Source organism: Electrona antarctica (genome assembly GCF_951216825.1).
Source record: "Electrona antarctica genome assembly, chromosome: 16".
Classification (NCBI taxonomy): Eukaryota; Metazoa; Chordata; class Actinopteri; order Myctophiformes; family Myctophidae; genus Electrona; species Electrona antarctica.
Genome location: NC_136797.1, coordinates 1619918 through 1640903, shown reverse-complemented (window position 1 = coordinate 1640903; position 20986 = coordinate 1619918). Strand labels below are relative to the sequence as shown.

The window sequence follows — 20986 nt, the reverse complement described above, 5'->3', positions numbered from 1 at the left end:
GGTTAAGGACTCAGGGGGGTGTGCTGCTGGGTTAAGGACTCAGGGGTGTGTGCTGCTGGGTTAAGGACTCAGGGGGGTGTGCTGCTGGTTAAGGACTCAGGGGGGTGTGCTGCTGGGTTAAGGACTCAGGGGTGTGTGCTGCTGGGTTAAGGACTCAGGGGTGTGTGTGCTGCTGGGTTAAGGACTCAGGGGGGTGTGCTGCTGGGTTAAGGACTCAGGGGGGTGTGCTGCTGGGTTAAGGACTCAGGGGTGTGTGTGCTGCTGGGTTAAGGACTCAGGGGGGTGTGCTGCTGGGTTAAGGACTCAGGGGGGTGTGCTGCTGGGTTAAGGACTCAGGGGGGTGTGCTGCTGGGTTAAGGACTCAGGGGGGTGTGCTGCTGGGTTAAGGACTCAGGGGTGTGTGTGCTGCTGGGTTAAGGACTCAGGGGGGTGTGCTGCTGGGTTAAGGACTCAGGGGGGTGTGCTGCTGGGTTAAGGACTCAGGGGTGTGTGTGCTGCTGGGTTAAGGACTCAGGGGTGTGTGTGCTGCTGGGTTAAGGACTCAGGGGGGTGTGCTGCTGGGTTAAGGACTCAGGGGGGTGTGCTGCTGGGTTAAGGACTCAGGTGGGTGTGCTGCTGGGTTAAGGACTCAGGGGGGTGTGCTGCTGGGTTAAGGACTCAGGGGGGTGTGCTGCTGGGTTAAGGACTCAGGGGGGTGTGCTGCTGGGTTAAGGACTCAGGGGGGTGTGTGCTGCTGGTTAAGGACTCAGAGGGGTGTGTGCTGCTGGTTAAGGACTCAGGGGGGTGTGCTGCTGGGTTAAGGACTCAGGGGTGTGTGTGCTGCTGGGTTAAGGACTCAGGGGTGTGTGTGCTGCTGGGTTAAGGACTCAGGGGGGTGTGCTGCTGGGTTAAGGACTCAGGGGTGTGTGCTGCTGGTTAAGGACTCAGGGGGGTGTGCTGCTGGGTTAAGGACTCAGGGGTGTGTGTGCTGCTGGGTTAAGGACTCAGGGGTGTGTGTGCTGCTGGGTTAAGGACTCAGGGGGGTGTGCTGCTGGGTTAAGGACTCAGGGGTGTGTGCTGCTGGGTGCACATTCTAAGGGAACATGTAGAACGAGAATAAAATCCGCTCTCTTAAGCGTTATTCATGGTCTGGATTTATCGGTGGTGAGGTGACCCCCGAACTACATCATGACGTCACTGAGCCGCGGTGAAGAGCAAACCACCGCCACCGCCCCTCAGCCCTCTCTCTCTTTTTACTCACCACCGCTCAACGTTATTTCAGCTCCGGTGGTCGCCTCACCACCGGAGCGGTGGTCGCCTCACCACCGGAGCGGTGGTCGCCTCACCACCGGAGCGGTGGTCGCCTCACCACCGGAGCGGTGGTCGCCTCACCACCGCTCCGGTGGTCGCCTCACCACCGGAGCGGTGGTCGCCTCACCACCGGAGCGGTGGTCGCCTCACCACCGGAGCGGTGGTCGCCTCACCACCGGAGCGGTGGTCGCCTCACCACCGGAGCGGTGGTCGCCTCACCACCGGAGCGGTGGTCGCCTCACCACCGGAGCGGTGGCGGTGGTCACCGCTCCGGATCGGTGGAATGAGCCTTCAGTTGTAGTAAGAGCCTTATTTAACTCATTCTGTGCAGGAACCCCTTGTGGTGTTTTAAAGCATTATGTTATACTTTAGCTATTGAAAAATAGCAGATCTACAAGCTCGTAGCGCGCCACCGAGTGGCGCGCTACGAGCTTGTAGATCTGCTATTTAGATCTGCTATTTTTTGAAAAATTAAAAATGTCTCCAAACAGGCCAGGAGGACGACAGGAAGCGTTCTGCGACGGCTTTGGACCTTAAGAAGAAACAACAAACAGAGACACAGAGACACACAGAGACACAGACGCAGAGACACACAGACACAGAGACGGACAGACGCAGAGACGCACAGACGCAGAGACGCGGAGACACAGAGACGCAGAGACACAGAGACACAGAGACACAGAGACACAGAGACGCAGAGACACAGAGACACAGAGACGCAGAGACACAGAGACACAGAGACGCGGAGACACAGAGACGCAGAGACACAGAGACACAGAGACACAGAGACACAGAGACGCAGAGACACAGAGATACACAGACACAGAGATACAGAGACACAGAGACACACAGACACAGAGAGACAGAGAGACAGAGACACAGAGACACAGAGACGCAGAGACACAGAGACACAGAGACACAGAGACACAGAGACACAGACAGAGACACAGACACACAGACACAGAGAGACAGAGACAGAGACACAGAGAGACAGAGACAGAGAGACAGAGACACAGAGACACAGAGACACAAAGACACAAAGACACGATGACGTTACAGGCGTATGCAAAGGCACTCTACATCTAGTATATACGCATAGTTTCATTATATAGATATTCCACTGTTATGTTCTTAGCTTACGTATGATTCATGGTAACTATTTATTTTAAATGTATATGATGTATTGCCATGTTTAAGATCTATAAGGGTCCATTCAGAAAGTATACCTGGAGGTGGAGGTGTGGTCGTCAGTTACGGTCATGGCTGCCAGCTCCTCCCTGATGTCGTGTGGGAGTTCAGACTGCTCCAGACCGTGCTGAAGAACTGCCAGCTGGCACAACGTCTTTAGACTAGGACTAAAGTCTAAGATGTACGCGAAATCTCCACCACCAAAAAAAACATCATCACCAAAGACAACGACACGATCTCCCACCACGCAGCAGCTGCCCCCGAACATGGGAAACGGGCCGTCCCCCTTGGGCTTAACCTGCTTCCAGGAAAGGGTCTCTGGACTGGATTTCCACAGGTGACGTATCCGCCGCGGTAGTCTATTCCCACCAGTGTCGCGGTCACCAAATGTGTACAGCTCTCCATTGTAGGCAAAGGCTACTGAATTTGGCTCTTGAAAAGGCGTGGTCAGCCAGTGGTTGGTCTCTGTGTCAAGAACTCTGACGGTGTTGTGGTCACGGTCGTTACCGCTACCGCACCCAAAAACAAACATCTTTGTCCCGATGATGGAGGCAGTGTGACCATATGAAGCAGGTGGTGCAGTGCCTCGGGTTTCAGTTAAAGACCAGACCATCGTGGTGGTGTCCAACTTGTAGGTGTCATTGGTGCGCCCTCCATGCTCTGTTAATCCTCCATAGATATACATGACCTTCCCAGAGACACAGGCTGAGTGGAAGTACCTGGCCTCTGGAACGGTCCCAGAAACCTCTGTATGGAGCCATGTGTGGGTGTCCACGTCAAATGCATGAAGCACGTTTATGCAAAACTCCAAGCGCCTTCCCCCCAAGATGTATATTACATTGTCAACTACCACACCGGTGTGCGCCCAGCGCATGCAGGGAACCTCACGGTTGTCTTTGAAGCATGTATCATCTCGGGGAAACACTTTGGTCCATTTCAGAGACACTGTGTTGAAGACGTGCACATTGAGGTAAAGGTCAGTCTTCGTACCTCCGAAGGAGTACACCTTCTGACCCACGGCAACGTGACAGACCCCTAATGACTCTGGCACGCGCAGCTTCACCGTGCACAGGACGTCAGCCATCTAAGGAAAGAAGATTCAAACCTGTCTGAATGAGTGGTGGGAAGTAAAGAGTGGCAGAGCCTTAATGCAACGGCAGCAAAGGGCCTTAAGGCTATGGACCAGGGCCTTAAGGCTATGGACCAGGGCCTTAGGGCCTTAGGGCTATGGACCAGGGCCTTAGGGCTATGGACCAGGGCCTTAGGGCCTTAGGGCTATGGACCAGGGCCTTAGAGCTATGGACCAGAGCCTTAGGGCTATGGAACAGAGCCTTAGAGCTATGGACCAGGGCCTTAGAGCTATGGACCAGGGCCTTAGGGCTATGGACCAGAGCCTTAGGGCTATGGACCAGAGCCTTAGGGCTATGGACCAGGGCCTTAGGGCTATGGACCAGAGCCTTAGGGCTATGGACCAGGGCCTTAGGGCTATGGACCAGGGCCTTAGGGCTATGGACCAGAGCCTTAGGGCTATGGACCAGGGCCTTAGGGCTATGGACCAGAGCCTTAGGGCTATGGACCAGGGCCTTAGAGCTATGGACCAGAGCCTTAGAGCTATGGACCAGAGCCTTAGGGCTATGGACCAGAGCCTTAGGGCTATGAACCAGGGCCTTAAGGCTATGGACCAGGGCCTTAGGGCTATGGACCAGAGCCTTAGAGCTATGGACCAGGGCCTTAGAGCTATGGACCAGAGCCTTAGGGCCTTAGGGCTATGGACCAGGGCCTTAGAGCTATGGACCAGAGCCTTAGAGCTATGGACCAGGGCCTTAGAGCTATGGACCAGAGCCTTAGGGCCTTAAGGCTATGGACCAGGGCCTTAGAGCTATGGACCAGAGCCTTAGGGCCTTAGGGCTATGGACCAGGGCCTTAGGGCTATGGACCAGGGCCTTAGGGCTATGGACCAGAGCATTAGAGCTATGGACCAGAGCCTTAGGGCTATGGACCAGGGCCTTAGGGCTATGGACCAGAGCATTAGAGCTATGGACCAGAGCCTTAGGGCTATGGACCAGAGCCTTAGGGCTATGGACCAGGGCCTTAGGGCTATGGACCAGAGCCTTAGGGCTATGGACCAGGGCCTTAGGGCTATGGACCAGAGCCTTAGGGCTATGGACCAGAGCCTTAGAGCTATGGACCAGGGCCTTAGGGCTATGGACCAGAGCCTTAGGGCTATGGACCAGAGCCTTAGGGCTATGGACCAGGGCCTTAGAGCTATGGACCAGGGCCTTAAGGCTATGGACCAGAGCCTTAGAGCTATGGACCAGGGCCTTAGGGCTATGAACCAGGGCCTTAAGGCTATGGACCAGAGCCTTAGGGCCTTAGGGCTATGGACCAGGGCCTTAGAGCTATGGACCAGGGCCTTAGGGCTATGGACCAGAGCCTTAGGGCTATGGACCAGAGCCTTAGAGCTATGGACCAGAGCCTTAGGGCCTTAGGGCTATGGACCAGGGCCTTAGGGCCTTAGAGCTATGGACCAGGGCCTTAGGGCTATGGACCAGGGCCTTAGGGCTATGGACCAGGGCCTTAGGGCTATGGACCAGAGCCTTAGGGCTATGGACCAGGGCCTTAGAGCTATGGACCAGAGCCTTAGGGCTATGGACCAGAGCCTTAGGGCTATGGACCAGAGCCTTAGGGCTATGGACCAGAGCCTTAGGGCTATGGACCAGAGCCTTAGGGCTATGGACCAGGGCCTTAGAGCTATGGACCAGAGCCTTAGGGCTATGGACCAGGGCCTTAGAGCTATGGACCAGAGCCTTAGGGCTATGGACCAGGGCCTTAGAGCTATGGACCAGAGCCTTAGGGCTATGGACCAGAGCCTTAGGGCTATGGACCAGAGCCTTAGGGCTATGGACCAGGGCCTTAGAGCTATGGACCAGAGCCTTAGGGCTATGGACCAGGGCCTTAGAGCTATGGACCAGAGCCTTAGGGCTATGGACCAGAGCCTTAGGGCTATGGACCAGAGCCTTAAGGCTATGGACCAGAGCCTTAGGGCTATGAACCAGGGCCTTAGGGCTATGGACCAGAGCCTTAGGGCTATGGACCAGGGCCTTAGGGCTATGGACCAGAGCCTTAGAGCTATGGACCAGGGCCTTAGGGCTATGGACCAGGGCCTTAGAGCTATGGACCAGAGCCTTAGGGCTATGAACCAGGGCCTTAGGGCTATGGACCAGAGCCTTAGGGCTATGGACCAGAGCCTTAGGGCTATGGACCAGGGCCTTAGAGCTATGGACCAGAGCATTAGGGCCTTAGGGCTATGGACCAGGGCCTTAGGGCTATGGACCAGGGCCTTAGAGCTATGGACCAGAGCCTTAGGGCCTTAGGGCTATGGACCAGGGCCTTAGGGCTATGGACCAGAGCCTTAGGGCTATGGACCAGAGCCTTAGGGCTATGGACCAGGGCCTTAGGGCTATGGACCAGAGCCTTAGGGCCTTAGGGCTATGGACCAGAGCCTTAGGGCCTTAGAGCTATGGACCAGGGCCTTAAGGCTATGGACCAGAGCCTTAGGGCCTTAGGGCTATGGACCAGAGCCTTAGGGCCTTAGAGCTATGGACCAGAGCATTAGAGCTATGGACCAGAGCCTTAGGGCTATGGACCAGGGCCTTAGGGCTATGGACCAGGGCCTTAGGGCTATGGACCAGAGCCTTAGGGCTATGGACCAGAGCCTTAGGGCTATGGACCAGAGCCTTAGAGCTATGGACCAGAGCCTTAGGGCTATGGACCAGAGCCTTAATGCAACGGCAGCAAAGGGCCTTAGGGCTATGGACCAGAGCTAGCTGGCTCACACTATAAATGTGTTACAGCCTAATGTACTATAATATGGAGGAGTCTATAATGTGTTACAGCTTAATGTACTATAATATGGAGGAGTCTATAATGTGTTACAGCCTAATGTACTATAATATGGAGGAGTCTATAATGTGTTACAGCTTAATGTACTATAATATGGAGGAGTCTATAATGTGTTACAGCTTAATGTACTATAATATGGAGGAGCTTTTTATTAAACAGTAAATGTATTTTCAGGTCGGGATACCAATTTTATCCAATCAGGATAGAGAACACATTCAGGATACAGATTAAACACGTGGAATTGGAAGTGACGACACAAAGAAATGAGGAAAAAAAAGATGATGAATGGCTACTCTCTCCCGATAGGCTGAAATTGTGACACCTTCCTGAAAATGTATTTTCTGTTTAATACAGAGCTGGGGAGACAGTAGCTCTGGTCCATAGCTCTAATGCTCTGATCCATAGCTCTAATGCTCTGGTCCACTCTAATGCTCTGGTCCATAGCTCTAATGCTCTGGTCCATAGCTCTAATGCTCTGGTCCATAGCTCTAATGCTCTGGTCCACTCTAATGCTCTGGTCCACTCTAATGCTCTGGTCCATAGCTCTAATGCTCTGGTCCATAGCTCTAATGCTCTGATCCATAGCTCTAATGCTCTGGTCCACTCTAATGCTCTGGTCCACTCTAATGCTCTGGTCCACTCTAATGCTCTGGTCCATAGCTCTAATGCTCTGGTCCATAGCTCTAATGCTCTGGTCCATAGCTCTAATGCTCTGGTCCATAGCTCTAATGCTCTGGTCCATAGCTCTAATGCTCTGGTCCATAGCTCTAATGCTCTGATCCATAGCTCTAATGCTCTGGTCCACTCTAATGCTCTGGTCCACTCTAATGCTCTGGTCCACTCTAATGCTCTGGTCCATAGCTCTAATGCTCTGGTCCATAGCTCTAATGCTCTGGTCCATAGCTCTAATGCTCTGGTCCACTCTAATGCTCTGGTCCACTCTAATGCTCTGGTCCATAGCTCTAATGCTCTGGTCCATAGCTCTAATGCTCTGGTCCATAGCTCTAATGCTCTGGTCCACTCTAATGCTCTGGTCCACTCTAATGCTCTGGTCCACTCTAATGCTCTGGTCCATAGCTCTAATGCTCTGGTCCATAGCTCTAATGGTCTGGTCCATAGCTCTAATGCTCTGGTCCATAGCTCTAATGCTATATGGCATATAGCATGCTATATGGACCAGAGCTAGAGACAGGAAAACCTCTGTTACTGAACACACACACTATAGCAATGATTACTGTCACAATTTAGAGCTATTTAACAGTTATTTTAACCAAAGATAATCTCTAATACTTGTAATAACACAAAGTAAAGCAACGTAAAGGTGAATAAACAGCAAAGTTACCTCTGGTTGTGAAAGCTGGCTGTTGTTTATAAAAACGGGTTTAAAGCGTGTCTCTGCAGCGCTTCCTTCTTCCTTCCTCACTTTGATGTAGTTTGTTTATGAAATCAGATTTAAAGTGTTTGTTTCATAGAGTTATAATGTTTGGTTTATCTGTGTCTCTCTGCAGTGCTTCCTCATTCCTTCCTTCGTTTTATTTAGTTTAAATGTTTATAAAAAACAGTTTGTGGATCTGTGTTTCTCTGCACTGTTTATATAAAACACAACGACTCCTTCCCAGTGTTGCCAGATTGTGGGAGAGAAACAAGCAACCCGTTCTATGAAAACAAGTCCAAAAGAAAGAGAATATATGCAAATAAACAACTTACTACACTTTATAAACAAGACCAAATAAACAACTACACTTTATAAACAAGACCAAATAAACAACTACACTTTAGAAACAAGACCAAATAAACAACTACACTTTATAAACAAGACCAAATAAACAACTACACTTTATAAACAAGACCAAATAAACAACTACACTTTAGAAACAAGACCAAATAAACAACTACACTTTATAAACAAGACCAAATAAACAACAAGACTTTAGAAACAAGACCAAATAAACAACTACACTTTAGAAACAAGACCAAATAAACTACTACAGTTTAAAAGCAAGACCCCAAAAATCTGCAATCCACAGCTATAAGCATCTTTACAGAAATAAGCCCAAAGCCGCTTATAATAAGCAGACATGGCAACACTGCAAACAAACCCACCGTGCTGCTTCTTCTTCTTGTGGTTTCCGGCACACTGGATGCCTTCCGGCACGTTGCTGCCCTCTACAGTTCGGGATTAGAACTCATTTGCTATTCTCCTCAGTGAAAGTTATTTAGTTAAAGTTTGTGATTGATTGACATTCTTATTTCACAGTAAGTACAGAATGGGTACATTTAAAACGAAAGCACAACTCAATACAGAAACTGTTACTTTGTGGACGACACCATGATTAAGCATTTACACTGGTTTACAACATGGTCCACCATTTTCAATTCATCAGAACATTTAGAGACGTACAAATATACACTTCTATATAAAGGAATATCAGGAGATCATCATATAAAGAAAATAAAAAAGGTAAAAACATATACATTATATGTTGTTCTTTTAATAAAAACACAATTCTTAAAACATATGTCTTATTATTCAAACTGTGTTCTGAGGCCAAATAATAAACTATTTTATAATAATAATAATAATAATAATAATACATTGTATTTATAAGGCGCCTTTCAGGGCACTCAAGGTCGCCGTACAACAAACAGTTGACACAAAACACAGTTAAAAGCAAAAGCAGACAATAAAGTATAGCTAGCAATGTGTAACATAGTCCACAAAATGTTGCTTTACTGGTCAAATCCACAGCTACTGTACGTCCATGAGGAAAGGAAACGTCCAAGACCAGCAGCATGAGGACAGGTCCATGAGGAAAGGAAACGACCAAGACCAGCAGCATGAGGACAGGTCCATGAGGAAAGGAAACGTCCAAGACCAGCAGCATGAGGACAGGTCCATGAGGAAAGGAAACGTCCAAGACCAGCAGCATGAGGACAGGTCCATGAGGAAAGGAAACGACCAAGACCAGCAGGATGAGGACAGGTCCATGAGGAAAGGAAACGACCAAGACCAGCAGCATGAGGACAGGTCCATGAGGAAAGGAAACGACCAAGACCAGCAGCATGAGGACAGGTCCATGAGGAAAGGAAACGACCAAGACCAGCAGGATGAGGACAGGTCCATGAGGAAAGGAAACGACCAAGACCAGCAGCATGAGGACAGGTCCATGAGGAAAGGAAACGACCAAGACCAGCAGCATGAGGACAGGTCCATGAGGAAAGGAAACGTCCAAGACCAGCAGCATGAGGACAGGTCCATGAGGAAAGGAAACGTCCAAGACCAGCAGCATGAGGACAGGTCCATGAGGAAAGGAAACGTCCAAGACCAGCAGCATGAGGACAGGTCCATGAGGAAAGGAAACGACCAAGACCAGCAGCATGAGGACAGGTCCATGAGGAAAGGAAACGACCAAGACCAGCAGCATGAGGACAGGTCCTGGAGGAAAGGAAACGTCCAAGACCAGCAGCATGAGGACAGGTCCATGAGGAAAGGAAACGTCCAAGACCAGCAGGATGAGGACAGGTCCTGGAGGAAAGGAAACGACCAAGACCAGCAGCATGAGGACAGGTCCTGGAGGAAAGGAAACGACCAAGACCAGCAGCATGAGGACAGGTCCATGAGGAAAGGAAACGACCAAGACCAGCAGCATGAGGACAGGTCCATGAGGAAAGGAAACGATCAAGACCAGCAGCATGAGGACAGGTCCTGGAGGAAAGGAAACGACCAAGACCAGCAGCATGAGGACAGGTCCAAGACCAGCAGCATGAGGACAGGTCCTGGAGGAAAGGAAACGTCCAAGACCAGCAGCATGAGGACAGGTCCATGAGGAAAGGAAACGACCAAGACCAGCAGCATGAGGACAGGTCCATGAGGAAAGGAAACGACCAAGACCAGCAGGATGAGGACAGGTCCATGAGGAAAGGAAACGACCAAGACCAGCAGCATGAGGACAGGACCAAGACCAGCAGCATGAGGACAGGTCCTGGAGGAAAGGAAACGTCCAAGACCAGCAGCATGAGGACAGGTCCTGGAGGAAAGGAAACGACCAAGACCAGCAGCATGAGGACAGGTCCATGAGGAGAGGAAACGTCCAAGACCAGCAGCATGAGGACAGGTCCATGAGGAAAGGAAACGTCCAAGACCAGCAGCATGGTACGTCCATGAGGAAAGGAAACGTCCAAGACCAGCAGCATGGTACGTCCATGAGGAAAGGAAACGTCCAAGACCAGCAGCATGAGGACAGGTCCATGAGGAAAGGAACCGTCCAAGACCAGCAGCATGAGGACAGGTCCATGAGGAAAGGAAACGACCAAGACCAGCAGCATGAGGACAGGTCCATGAGGAAAGGAAACGACCAAGACCAGCAGCATGAGGACAGGTCCTGGAGGAAAGGAAACGACCAAGACCAGCAGCATGAGGACAGGTCCATGAGGAAAGGAAACGACCAAGACCAGCAGCATGAGGACAGGTCCTGGAGGAAAGGAAACGACCAAGACCAGCAGCATGAGGACAGGTCCTGGAGGAAAGGAAACGTCCAAGACCAGCAGCATGAGGACAGGTCCATGAGGAAAGGAAACGTCCAAGACCAGCAGCATGAGGACAGGTCCATGAGGAAAGGAAACGACCAAGACCAGCAGCATGAGGACAGGTCCATGAGGAAAGGAAACGTCCAAGACCAGCAGCATGAGGACAGGTCCATGAGGAAAGGAAACGACCAAGACCAGCAGCATGAGGACAGGTCCTGGAGGAAAGGAAACGACCAAGACCAGCAGCATGAGGACAGGTCCTGGAGGAAAGGAAACGTCCAAGACCAGCAGCATGAGGACAGGTCCTGGAGGAAAGGAAACGTCCAAGACCAGCAGCATGAGGACAGGTCCATGAGGAAAGGAAACGTCCAAGACCAGCAGCATGAGGACAGGTCCAAGACCAGCAGCATGAGGACAGGTCCAAGACCAGCAGCATGAGGACAGGTCCTGGAGGAAAGGAAACGACCAAGACTAGCAGCATGAGGACAGGTCCAAGACCAGCAGCATGAGGACAGGTCCAAGACCAGCAGCATGAGGACAGGTCCAAGACCAGCAGCATGAGGACAGGTCCAAGACCAGCAGCATGAGGACAGGACCAAGACCAGCAGCATGAGGACAGGTCCTGGAGGAAAGGAAACGACCAAGACCAGCAGCATGAGGACAGGTCCAAGACCAGCAGCATGAGGACAGGACCAAGACCAGCAGCATGAGGACAGGTCCTGGAGGAAAGGAAACGACCAAGACCAGCAGCATGAGGACAGGTCCTGGAGGAAAGGAAACGACCAAGACCAGCAGCATGAGGACAGGACCAAGACCAGCAGCATGAGGACAGGTCCTGGAGGAAAGGAAACGACCAAGACCAGCAGCATGAGGACAGGACCAAGACCAGCAGCATGAGGACAGGTCCAAGACCAGCAGCATGAGGACAGGTCCAAGACCAGCAGCATGAGGACAGGTCCATGAGGAAAGGAAACGACCAAGACCAGCAGGATGAGGACAGGACCAAGACCAGCAGCATGAGGACAGGTCCTGGAGGAAAGGAAACGACCAAGACCAGCAGCATGAGGACAGGTCCATGAGGAAAGGAAACGACCAAGACCAGCAGCATGAGGACAGGTCCTGGAGGAAAGGAAACGACCAAGACCAGCAGCATGAGGACAGGACCAAGACCAGCAGCATGAGGACAGGACCAAGACCAGCAGCATGAGGACAGGACCAAGACCAGCAGCATGAGGACAGGTCCAAGACCAGCAGCATGAGGACAGGTCCAAGACCAGCAGCATGAGGACAGGACCAAGACCAGCAGCATGAGGACAGGTCCTGGAGGAAAGGACAGGTCCAAGACCAGCAGCATGAGGACAGGTCCTGGAGGAAAGGACAGGTCCAAGACCAGCAGCATGAGGACAGGACCAAGACCAGCAGCATGAGGACAGGTCCATGACCAGCAGCATGAGGACAGGTCCAAGACCAGCAGCATGAGGACAGGTCCATGACCAGCAGCATGAGGACAGGTCCAAGACCAGCAGCATGAGGACAGGTCCATGACCAGCAGCATGAGGACAGGTCCATGACCAGCAGCATGAGGACAGGTCCAAGACCAGCAGGATGAGGACAGGTCCAAGACCAGCAGCATGAGGACAGGTCCATGACCAGCAGCATGAGGACAGGTCCATGACCAGCAGCATGAGGACAGGACCAAGACCAGCAGCATGAGGACAGGACCAAGACCAGCAGCATGAGGACAGGTCCATGACCAGCAGCATGAGGACAGGTCCATGACCAGCAGCATGAGGACAGGACCAAGACCAGCAGCATGAGGACAGGTCCAAGACCAGCAGCATGAGGACAGGTCCATGACCAGCAGCATGAGGACAGGACCAAGACCAGCAGCATGAGGACAGGTCCAAGACCAGCAGCATGAGGACAGGTCCATGACCAGCAGCATGAGGACAGGACCAAGACCAGCAGCATGAGGACAGGTCCAAGACCAGCAGCATGAGGACAGGTCCTGGAGGAAAGGACAGGTCCAAGACCAGCAGCATGAGGACAGGTCCAAGACCAGCAGCATGAGGACAGGTCCATGACCAGCAGCATGAGGACAGGACCAAGACCAGCAGCATGAGGACAGGTCCATGACCAGCAGCATGAGGACAGGACCAAGACCAGCAGCATGAGGACAGGACCAAGACCAGCAGCATGAGGACAGGTCCATGACCAGCAGCATGAGGACAGGACCAAGACCAGCAGCATGAGGACAGGACCAAGACCAGCAGCATGAGGACAGGACCAAGACCAGCAGCATGAGGACAGGTCCTGGAGGGAGAGAATCATTAGTATTGGCTTTTAAAATAGGAGACCAGATCATTTCATTTAACCCATTTAGGCCGAAATTTAAAAAAAATGTTTTCTAAATCCAGACAGTTTTCTGAATTTATTTAGTATGTATGTATGTATGTATGTATGTATGTATGTATGTATGTATGTATGTATGTATGTATGTATGTATGTATGTATGTATGTATGTATGTATGTATGTATGTTTGTATGTATTTATTTATTTGACAGGGACAAAGCTCATTAATCAACATGTCAGTTTTCACCTCAATGTAAATGGGCCAGAGTTAGCCAAAGCTACATGTCATCTGTAGTCCCTGAGCAGGCTCTTAAAAAATGAATGATAGAAGAAAGACAGGGTGTACAACACCATGCCAGCACCCAACACTATGTCCATACAAAAACACAATACAATACAGTACAATACAGGAACAGATCAACATGGAATCATGTTTCTGTATCAGTGGTGCTCCACATTTCATGTCAAGGACCCCAGAAATTATATGTAATTGGCCGCCGACCCCCATCTGAAAATATGTTGTTCCAGTGACCTCCCAGAAGCAAAGATTTTAGTTAAAAAAGTTCACTCTGAAAGAATATGTATTCAAAGACACATTTTCACGATTTTTCAAAAATAGCAGATCTGCAAGCTCATAGCACGCCACTCGGTGGCGCGCTATGAGCTTGTAGATCTGCTATTTTTCAATAGCTAAAGTATAACATAATGCTAACACCAAAAGGGGTTCCCGCCCAGAATGGGTTAATGCGTCCCCAATCAAGCAGCAGCTCATGTTGCTGATTGGCAGATTGAGGCACACTGTTTTCAACTGTGTTTCTTTGAGCTGTATAGTCATGCATCCTGATAGTTTATTTATGTAAGTATTTATTGTATGCTGAGGTGACAGATCGGCTAATACATATATTTGTTTGTGAACTCAACGGACAAGACAGAGTTAACACAGGGTTAACAGGGCTATGCTACCAGGCCTGGAGCAGACAGGGTTAACAGGGCTATGCTACCAGGCCTGGAGCAGACAGGGTTAACAGGGCTATGCTACCAGGCCTGGAGCAGACAGGGTTAACAGGGCTATGCTACCAGGCCTGGAGCAGACAGGGTTAACAGGGCTATGCTACCAGGCCTGGAGCAGACAGGGTTAACAGGGCTATGCTACCAGGCCTGGAGCAGACAGGGTTAACAGGGCTATGCTACCAGGCCGGTCATGCAAGGGGGCGGGACTGCCACGCTCTATTTTAAAAAGGTTTTTCAAAATAGTAAAAAATGGCAAATACATTTAGGGATAAATAAGTAAAGATATACTCTCATATGAGGCCCTGAGCCTAAAATAGTATAAAGACTAATGTTTGTGATTTAGTCGACTAAAAGACTAGACCAACACCAAACAGTTTCAGACCACCAAACAAAATGCTGTGTTATTCACAACACTGTAACACCGGATCACAATTAAGAAACCAGCAGCACCAGATTCCTGTACTGTGGGGGTGTGTGTGTGTGTGTGTGTGTGTGTGTGTGTGTGTGTGTGTGTGTGTGTGTGCGTGTGTGCGTGCGTGCGTGCGTGCGTGCGTGCGTGCGTGCATGCGTGCGTGGCCCCAGAGGCAGATACAGTGATTAGTTTCAGCCACGCCAGGTTAGAGTGACTAGTCGGACCTGTTACACCTCTCTCTCTCTCTCTCTCTCTCTGTCTCTGTCTCTCCACCCGCGCCTATTTCTAGGAGAGAGAGAGAGAGAGAGAGAGAGAGAGAGAGAGAGAGAGAGAGAGAGAGAGAGAGAGAGAGAGAGAGAGAGAGAGAGAGAGAGAGAGAGGATCGAGCGCCATCGCACAGGTAAGAACTCAACTCTAATAGGAAAATACACACTAAAGTATTTGAAACAAGATTAAATAATCTTAATAAGTTAAATTTGAAACACATGGAAACACAATGCAATAAGTAAGGGATAATATCTGGCTATAGGTGGTCGTAGTCAGGAGATAATTCACCGACAGGGAGTTTAACCACCGAGGCGAAGCTGAGGTGGTTAAACTCCCTGAACGTGAATTATATCCACCACCTAGCCAGATATTATCCCTCTTATTACATTATTATTATTATTATTATTATTATTATTATTATTATTATTATTATTACATTTATCAAGTTTTGTGTGCATGAAACATAGTGACTATGGCCAGTGCACCAGGCCAAATTTCCGGTCCCCACCGTGCGGCCCATGGGGGCGTGAAAATTCAGGGGGGGGACTCTACATGTCCTCTGGGCCCGACTCTTCGCGTGGACACCACTTGTTCGCCCATCAGTCCAACGGATGACCCACACTGATTTGTTTCTCTTTGTTTATTATTAATACATTTTTAGGGCCCTATCTTGCAGTTCAAGCATAATTCCACAGGGTGGCAAAAACTATTAGAACAGTGCTCTGTGTACACCTCCCACAGTATGCTATGGGAAACAGTGTTTCTGATATAGTGACCTCCCGTGGACCCTGGATCTGGCTGGGAAAGGCTAGAATAGGGTCTACTAGGCTCTTGTCAGCCCTGTAGGTCCTCACGCTTGAGATGAACCACTGTAGTGTGTACACAGGCCATAGTTTTTACATGAGTTTGGGTGCACGGCCAATAGTTTTACATAGACTATAGTACAGTAATGTCCTGTAGGGCCACAGTATGCTATGGGAAACAGTGTTTCTGATATAGTGACCTCCCGTGGACCCGCACGCACGCACGCACGCACGCACGCACGCACGCACGCACGCACGCGCGCACGCACGCACGCACGCACGCACGCACGCACGCACAGTTAGATGGCTATACTAGGCTGGATCTGGCTGGGAAAGGCTAGAATAGGGTCTACTAGGCTCTTGTCAGCCCTGTAGGTCCTCACGCTTCAGATGAACCACTGTAGTGTGTACAAAGGCCATAGTTTTTACATGAGTTTGGGTGCACGGCCAATAGTTTTACATAGACTATAGTACAGTAATGTCCTGTAGGTCCACAGTATGCTATGGGAAACAGTGTTTCTGGTATAGTGACCTCCCGTGGACCCTCACGCACGCACGCACGCACGCATGCACGCCCGCACGCACGCACGCACGCATGCACGCACGCACGCACGCACGCACGCATGCATGCACGCACGCACGCACAGTTAGATGGCTATACTAGGCTGGATCTGGCTGGGAAAGGCTAGAATAGGGTCTACTAGGCTGTACTAGGCTCTTGTCAACCCTGTAGGTCCTCACGCTTGAGATGAACCACTGTGTACACAGGCCATAGTTTTTACATGAGTTTGGGTGCACGGCCAATAGTTTTACATAGGCTATAGTACAGTAATGTCTCGTACAGCCTAGTCCAGCCTAGTACATCCTAGTCCAGCCTAGTCCAGCCTAGTACAGCCTAGTACAGCCTAGTACAGCCTAGTGCAGCCTAGTACAGCCTAGTCCATCTTAGTACAGCCTAGTCCACCCTAGTACAGCCTAGTGCAGCCTAGTGCAGCCTAGTGCAGCCTAGTGCAGCCTAGGCCAGCCTAGTCCAGCCTAGTACAGCCTAGTCCACCCTAGTCCAGCCTAGTGCAGCCTAGTCCAGCCTAGACCAGCCTAGTCCAGCCTAGTCCAGACTTGAGAAGCCTAGTCCAGCCTAGAGCAGCCTAGTCCAGCCTGGGAAAGGCTAGAATAGGGTCTACTAGGCTCTTGTCAGCCCTGTAGGTCCTCACGCTTGAGATGAACCACTGTAGTGTGTACACAGGCCATAGTTTTTACATGAGTTTGGGTGCACGGCCAATAGTTTTACATAGACTATAGTACAGTAATGTCCTGTAGGGCCACAGTATGCTATGGGAAACAGTGTTTCTGATATAGTGACCTCCCGCCTAGTACAGCCTAGTACAGCCTAGTGCAGCCTAGTACAGCCTAGTCCATCTTAGTACAGCCTAGTCCACCCTAGTACAGCCTAGTGCAGCCTAGTGCAGCCTAGTACAGCCTAGTCCACCCTAGTACAGCCTAGTCCAGCCTAGTGCAGCCTAGTCCAGCCTAGACCAGCCTAGTCCAGCCTAGTCCAGACTTGAGAAGCCTAGTCCAGCCTAGAGCAGCCTAGTCCAGCCTGGGAAAGGCTAGAATAGGGTCTACTAGGCTCTTGTCAGCCCTGTAGGTCCTCACGCTTGAGATGAACCACTGTAGTGTGTACACAGGCCATAGTACAGCCTAGTCCACCCTAGTACAGCCTAGTCCAGCCTAGTGCAGCCTAGTCCAGCCTAGACCAGCCTAGTCCAGCCTAGTCCAGACTTGAGAAGCCTAGTCCAGCCTAGAGCAGCCTAGTCCAGCCTGGGAAAGGCTAGAATAGGGTCTACTAGGCTCTTGTCAGCCCTGTAGGTCCTCACGCTTGAGATGAACCACTGTAGTGTACAGCCTAGTGCAGCCTAGGCCAGCCTAGTCCAGCCTAGTACAGCCTAGTCCAGCCTAGTCCAGCCTAGTGCAGCCTAGTCCAGCCTAGCCCAGCCTAGTCCAGATTTGAGAAGCCTAGTCCAGCCTAGAGCAGCCTAGTCCAGCCTGGGAAAGGCTAGAATAGGGTCTACTAGGCTCTTGTCAGCCCTGTAGGTCCTCACGCTTGATATGAACCACTGTAGTGTGTACACAGGCCATAGTTGTCTCCACCAGGCCGAAGGCATGGGGAGAGAGTATGTTTTGCACTCCGTCCGTGTGTCCGTCCGTCCGTGTGTGTGTCCGTCCGTCCTTCCTTCCGTCCGTCTGTGTACAGCTAATCTCCGGCACCGTTAACCCGGTCGATGCCAAACTTTGCACACACACTCCCTGGATGCCAACGATGAACCTCTGCCCCGCATTTTCCAGAACGGCCTGTTATAGCGCCACCATGAGGCAGCTTTTCACATGTTTTAACTAAAACTGCACCGATCTGCGTGAAACGTTGCATGCACACTCCCTAGAGGCCAAGGACAAACCTTTGACCTGCATTTTCCGCATCTGCCTTTTATAGCGCCACCAGGAGGCCGACTTTTGAAAAACACATTTTTTGATATTACTCCTCCAGATTCTGTCCAAAAATCTCACAAATCGTTACACAGTATCTCTATGGTCATGTGCTCAAGTCGGATCTGTCCGATATTTCATATTCCATCATAATTGGCTATAATTGGCTTTCACAGTTTGCAAGATTGCCCCGTTTTGAACAAAAGCCTCAAATCATGAACGCAGCATGCAATTTACGTGAAATCTTTCACACATTTTCTTACTGGGCTGAGGAATATATCCCACCCTTTTCACATTGGCCTGTTATAGCGCCACCAACAGGTTGATTTTTGCTAAACACATTTTTGGAACAAAATGCCTCAAATCATCCAATTGCCATCAAAGGCAAACATGTTTATATTACTCCTAAACATCTCACACAGTCCTATCCTCCTGGTGGAGACCTGTGCCCAGAAGGGCACTTTTTCTAGTTTTTACATGAGTTTGGGTGCACGGCCAATAGTTTTACATAGACTATAGTACAGTAATGTCCTGTAGGGCCACAGTATGCTATGGGAAACAGTGTTTCTGATATAGTGACCTCCCGTGGACCCGCACGCACGCACGCACGCACGCACGCACGCACGCACACACGCACGCACGCACGCAGAGCAGCCTAGTCCAGCCTAGTTCAGCCTAGTCCAGCATATTTTGTTGGTCTATTGGTAAACTATTGGTCGTGCACACACATGTAAAAACTATTGCCTGTGTACACAGTGGTTATTCCCAAGTGCGAAAAGGTTCAGGACTCACAAGAGCCTATAGTACAGCTTAATAGAGTCTATTAGAGTCCAGTACAGCCTAGTACACCCTATTCTAGCCTATTCCAGCCTGATCCAGCCTAGTATAGCTTAGTATAGCCATCTAAATACCCCCCCTCCTAGTCTATTCTCCCACTAGGCTGGACTAGGCTAGACGTGGGTGTACATGGCTGTACCAGACCCTACTGGCCTCTAATAGGCTGTTTTCGGCTCTAGTAGACTGTGCTAGGCTGTACTAGGGTCTATTAGGCTGTACGAGGCAGTAAAGTACTATAGCCTAGAAATGTTCATGTAAAACTATTGGCCGTGCACACAAACTCCTGTAAAAACTATTGCCCGTGTACACAGTGGTTATTTCAAGTGCGAGGAACTACAGGGCTGACAAGAGTCTAGTACAGCCTAGTACACCCTATTCTAGCCCTTTCCAGCCCGATCCAACCTAGTATAGCCTAGTACAGCCATCTCAATACCCCTCTCTCCAAGTCTATTCTCCCACTAGGCTGGACTAAGCTAAACTTGTGTGTACAAGGCTGTACTAGACTCTACTGGGCTCCAATAGGCTGTTTTCGGCTCTAGCAGACTGTACTAGGCTCTATTAGGCTGTACGAGGCAGTAAAGTACTATAGCGTAGAAATGTTCATGTAAAACTATTGGCCGTGCACACAAACTCCTGTAAAAACTATTGCCCGTGTACACAGTGGTTATTCCCAAGTGCGAGGAACTACAGGGCTGACAAGAGCCTAGTACAGCCTAATAGAGGCTATTAGAGTCTAGCACAGCCTAGTACACCCCATTCTAGCCTTTTCCAGCCTGATCCAACCTAGTATAATCTAGTACAGCCACCAAAATACCCCCCTCTCCTAGTATATTCTCCCACTAGGCTGGACTAGGCTAGACGTGGGTGTACATGGCTGTACCAGACCCTACTGGCCTCTAATAGGCTGTTTTCGGCTCTAGTAGACTGTGCTAGGCTGTACTAGGGTCTATTAGGCTGTACGAGGCAGTAAAGTACTATAGCCTAGAAATGTTCATGTAAAACTATTGGCCGTGCACACAAACTCCTGTAAAAACTATTGCCCGTGTACACAGTGGTTATTTCAAGTGCGAGGAACTACAGGGCTGACAAGAGTCTAGTACAGCCTAGTACACCCTATTCTAGCCCTTTCCAGCCCGATCCAACCTAGTATAGCCTAGTACAGCCATCTAAATACCCCTCTCTCCAAGTCAATTCTCCCACTAGGCTGGACTAAGCTAAACTTGGGTGTACAAGGCTGTACTAGACTCTACTGGGCTCCAATAGGCTGTTTTCGGCTCTAGCAGACTGTACTAGGCTCTATTAGGCTGTACGAGGCAGTAAAGTACTATAGCCTAGAAATGTTCATGTAAAACTATTGGCCGTGCACACAAACTCCTGTAAAAACTATTGCCCGTGTACACAGTGGTTATTTCAAGTGCGAGGAACTGCAGGGCTGACAAGAGTCTAGTACACCCTATTCTAGCCTATTCCAGCCTGATGTAGCCTAGTATAGCCTAGTACAGCCATCTAAATACCCCCCCCCCCTCCTAGTCTATTCTCCCACTAGGCTGGATTAAGCTAAACGTGGGTGTACAAGGCTGTACTAGACTCTACTGGGCTCCAATAGGCTGTTTCCGGCTCTAGCAGACTGTACTAGGCTCTATTAGGCTGTACGAGGCAGTAAAGTACTATAGCCTAGAAATGTTCATGTAAAACTATTGGCCGTGCACACAAAGTCCTGTAAAAACTATTGCCCGTGTACACAGTGGTTATTCCCAAGTGCGAGGAACTACAGGGCTGACAAGAGCCTAGTACAGCCTAATAGAGGCTATTAGAGTCTAGCACAGCCTAGTACACCCCATTCTAGCCTTTTCCAGCCTGATCCAACCTAGTATAGCATAGTACAGCCACCAAAATACCCCCCTCTCCAAGTCT

The 20986-nt window shown here is 50.2% G+C and overlaps 1 protein-coding gene across 1 annotated transcript; it reads right to left on the bottom strand.

Annotated features, from left to right (window-relative positions):
- Positions 1-1743: 1743 nt before the first annotated feature.
- On the bottom strand, positions 1744-7955 carry LOC306939617 (kelch domain-containing protein 3-like). The gene is made up of 3 exons (XM_079524241.1): positions 7724-7955; positions 2517-3562; positions 1744-1822 (listed from the first exon to the last, which is right to left on the bottom strand). Exons 2-3 carry the CDS (start codon positions 3560-3562, stop codon positions 1762-1764), a joined length of 1107 nt encoding a protein of 368 aa, XP_079380367.1. The 5' UTR covers positions 7724-7955; the 3' UTR covers positions 1744-1761.
- Positions 7956-20986: the final 13031 nt, after the last annotated feature.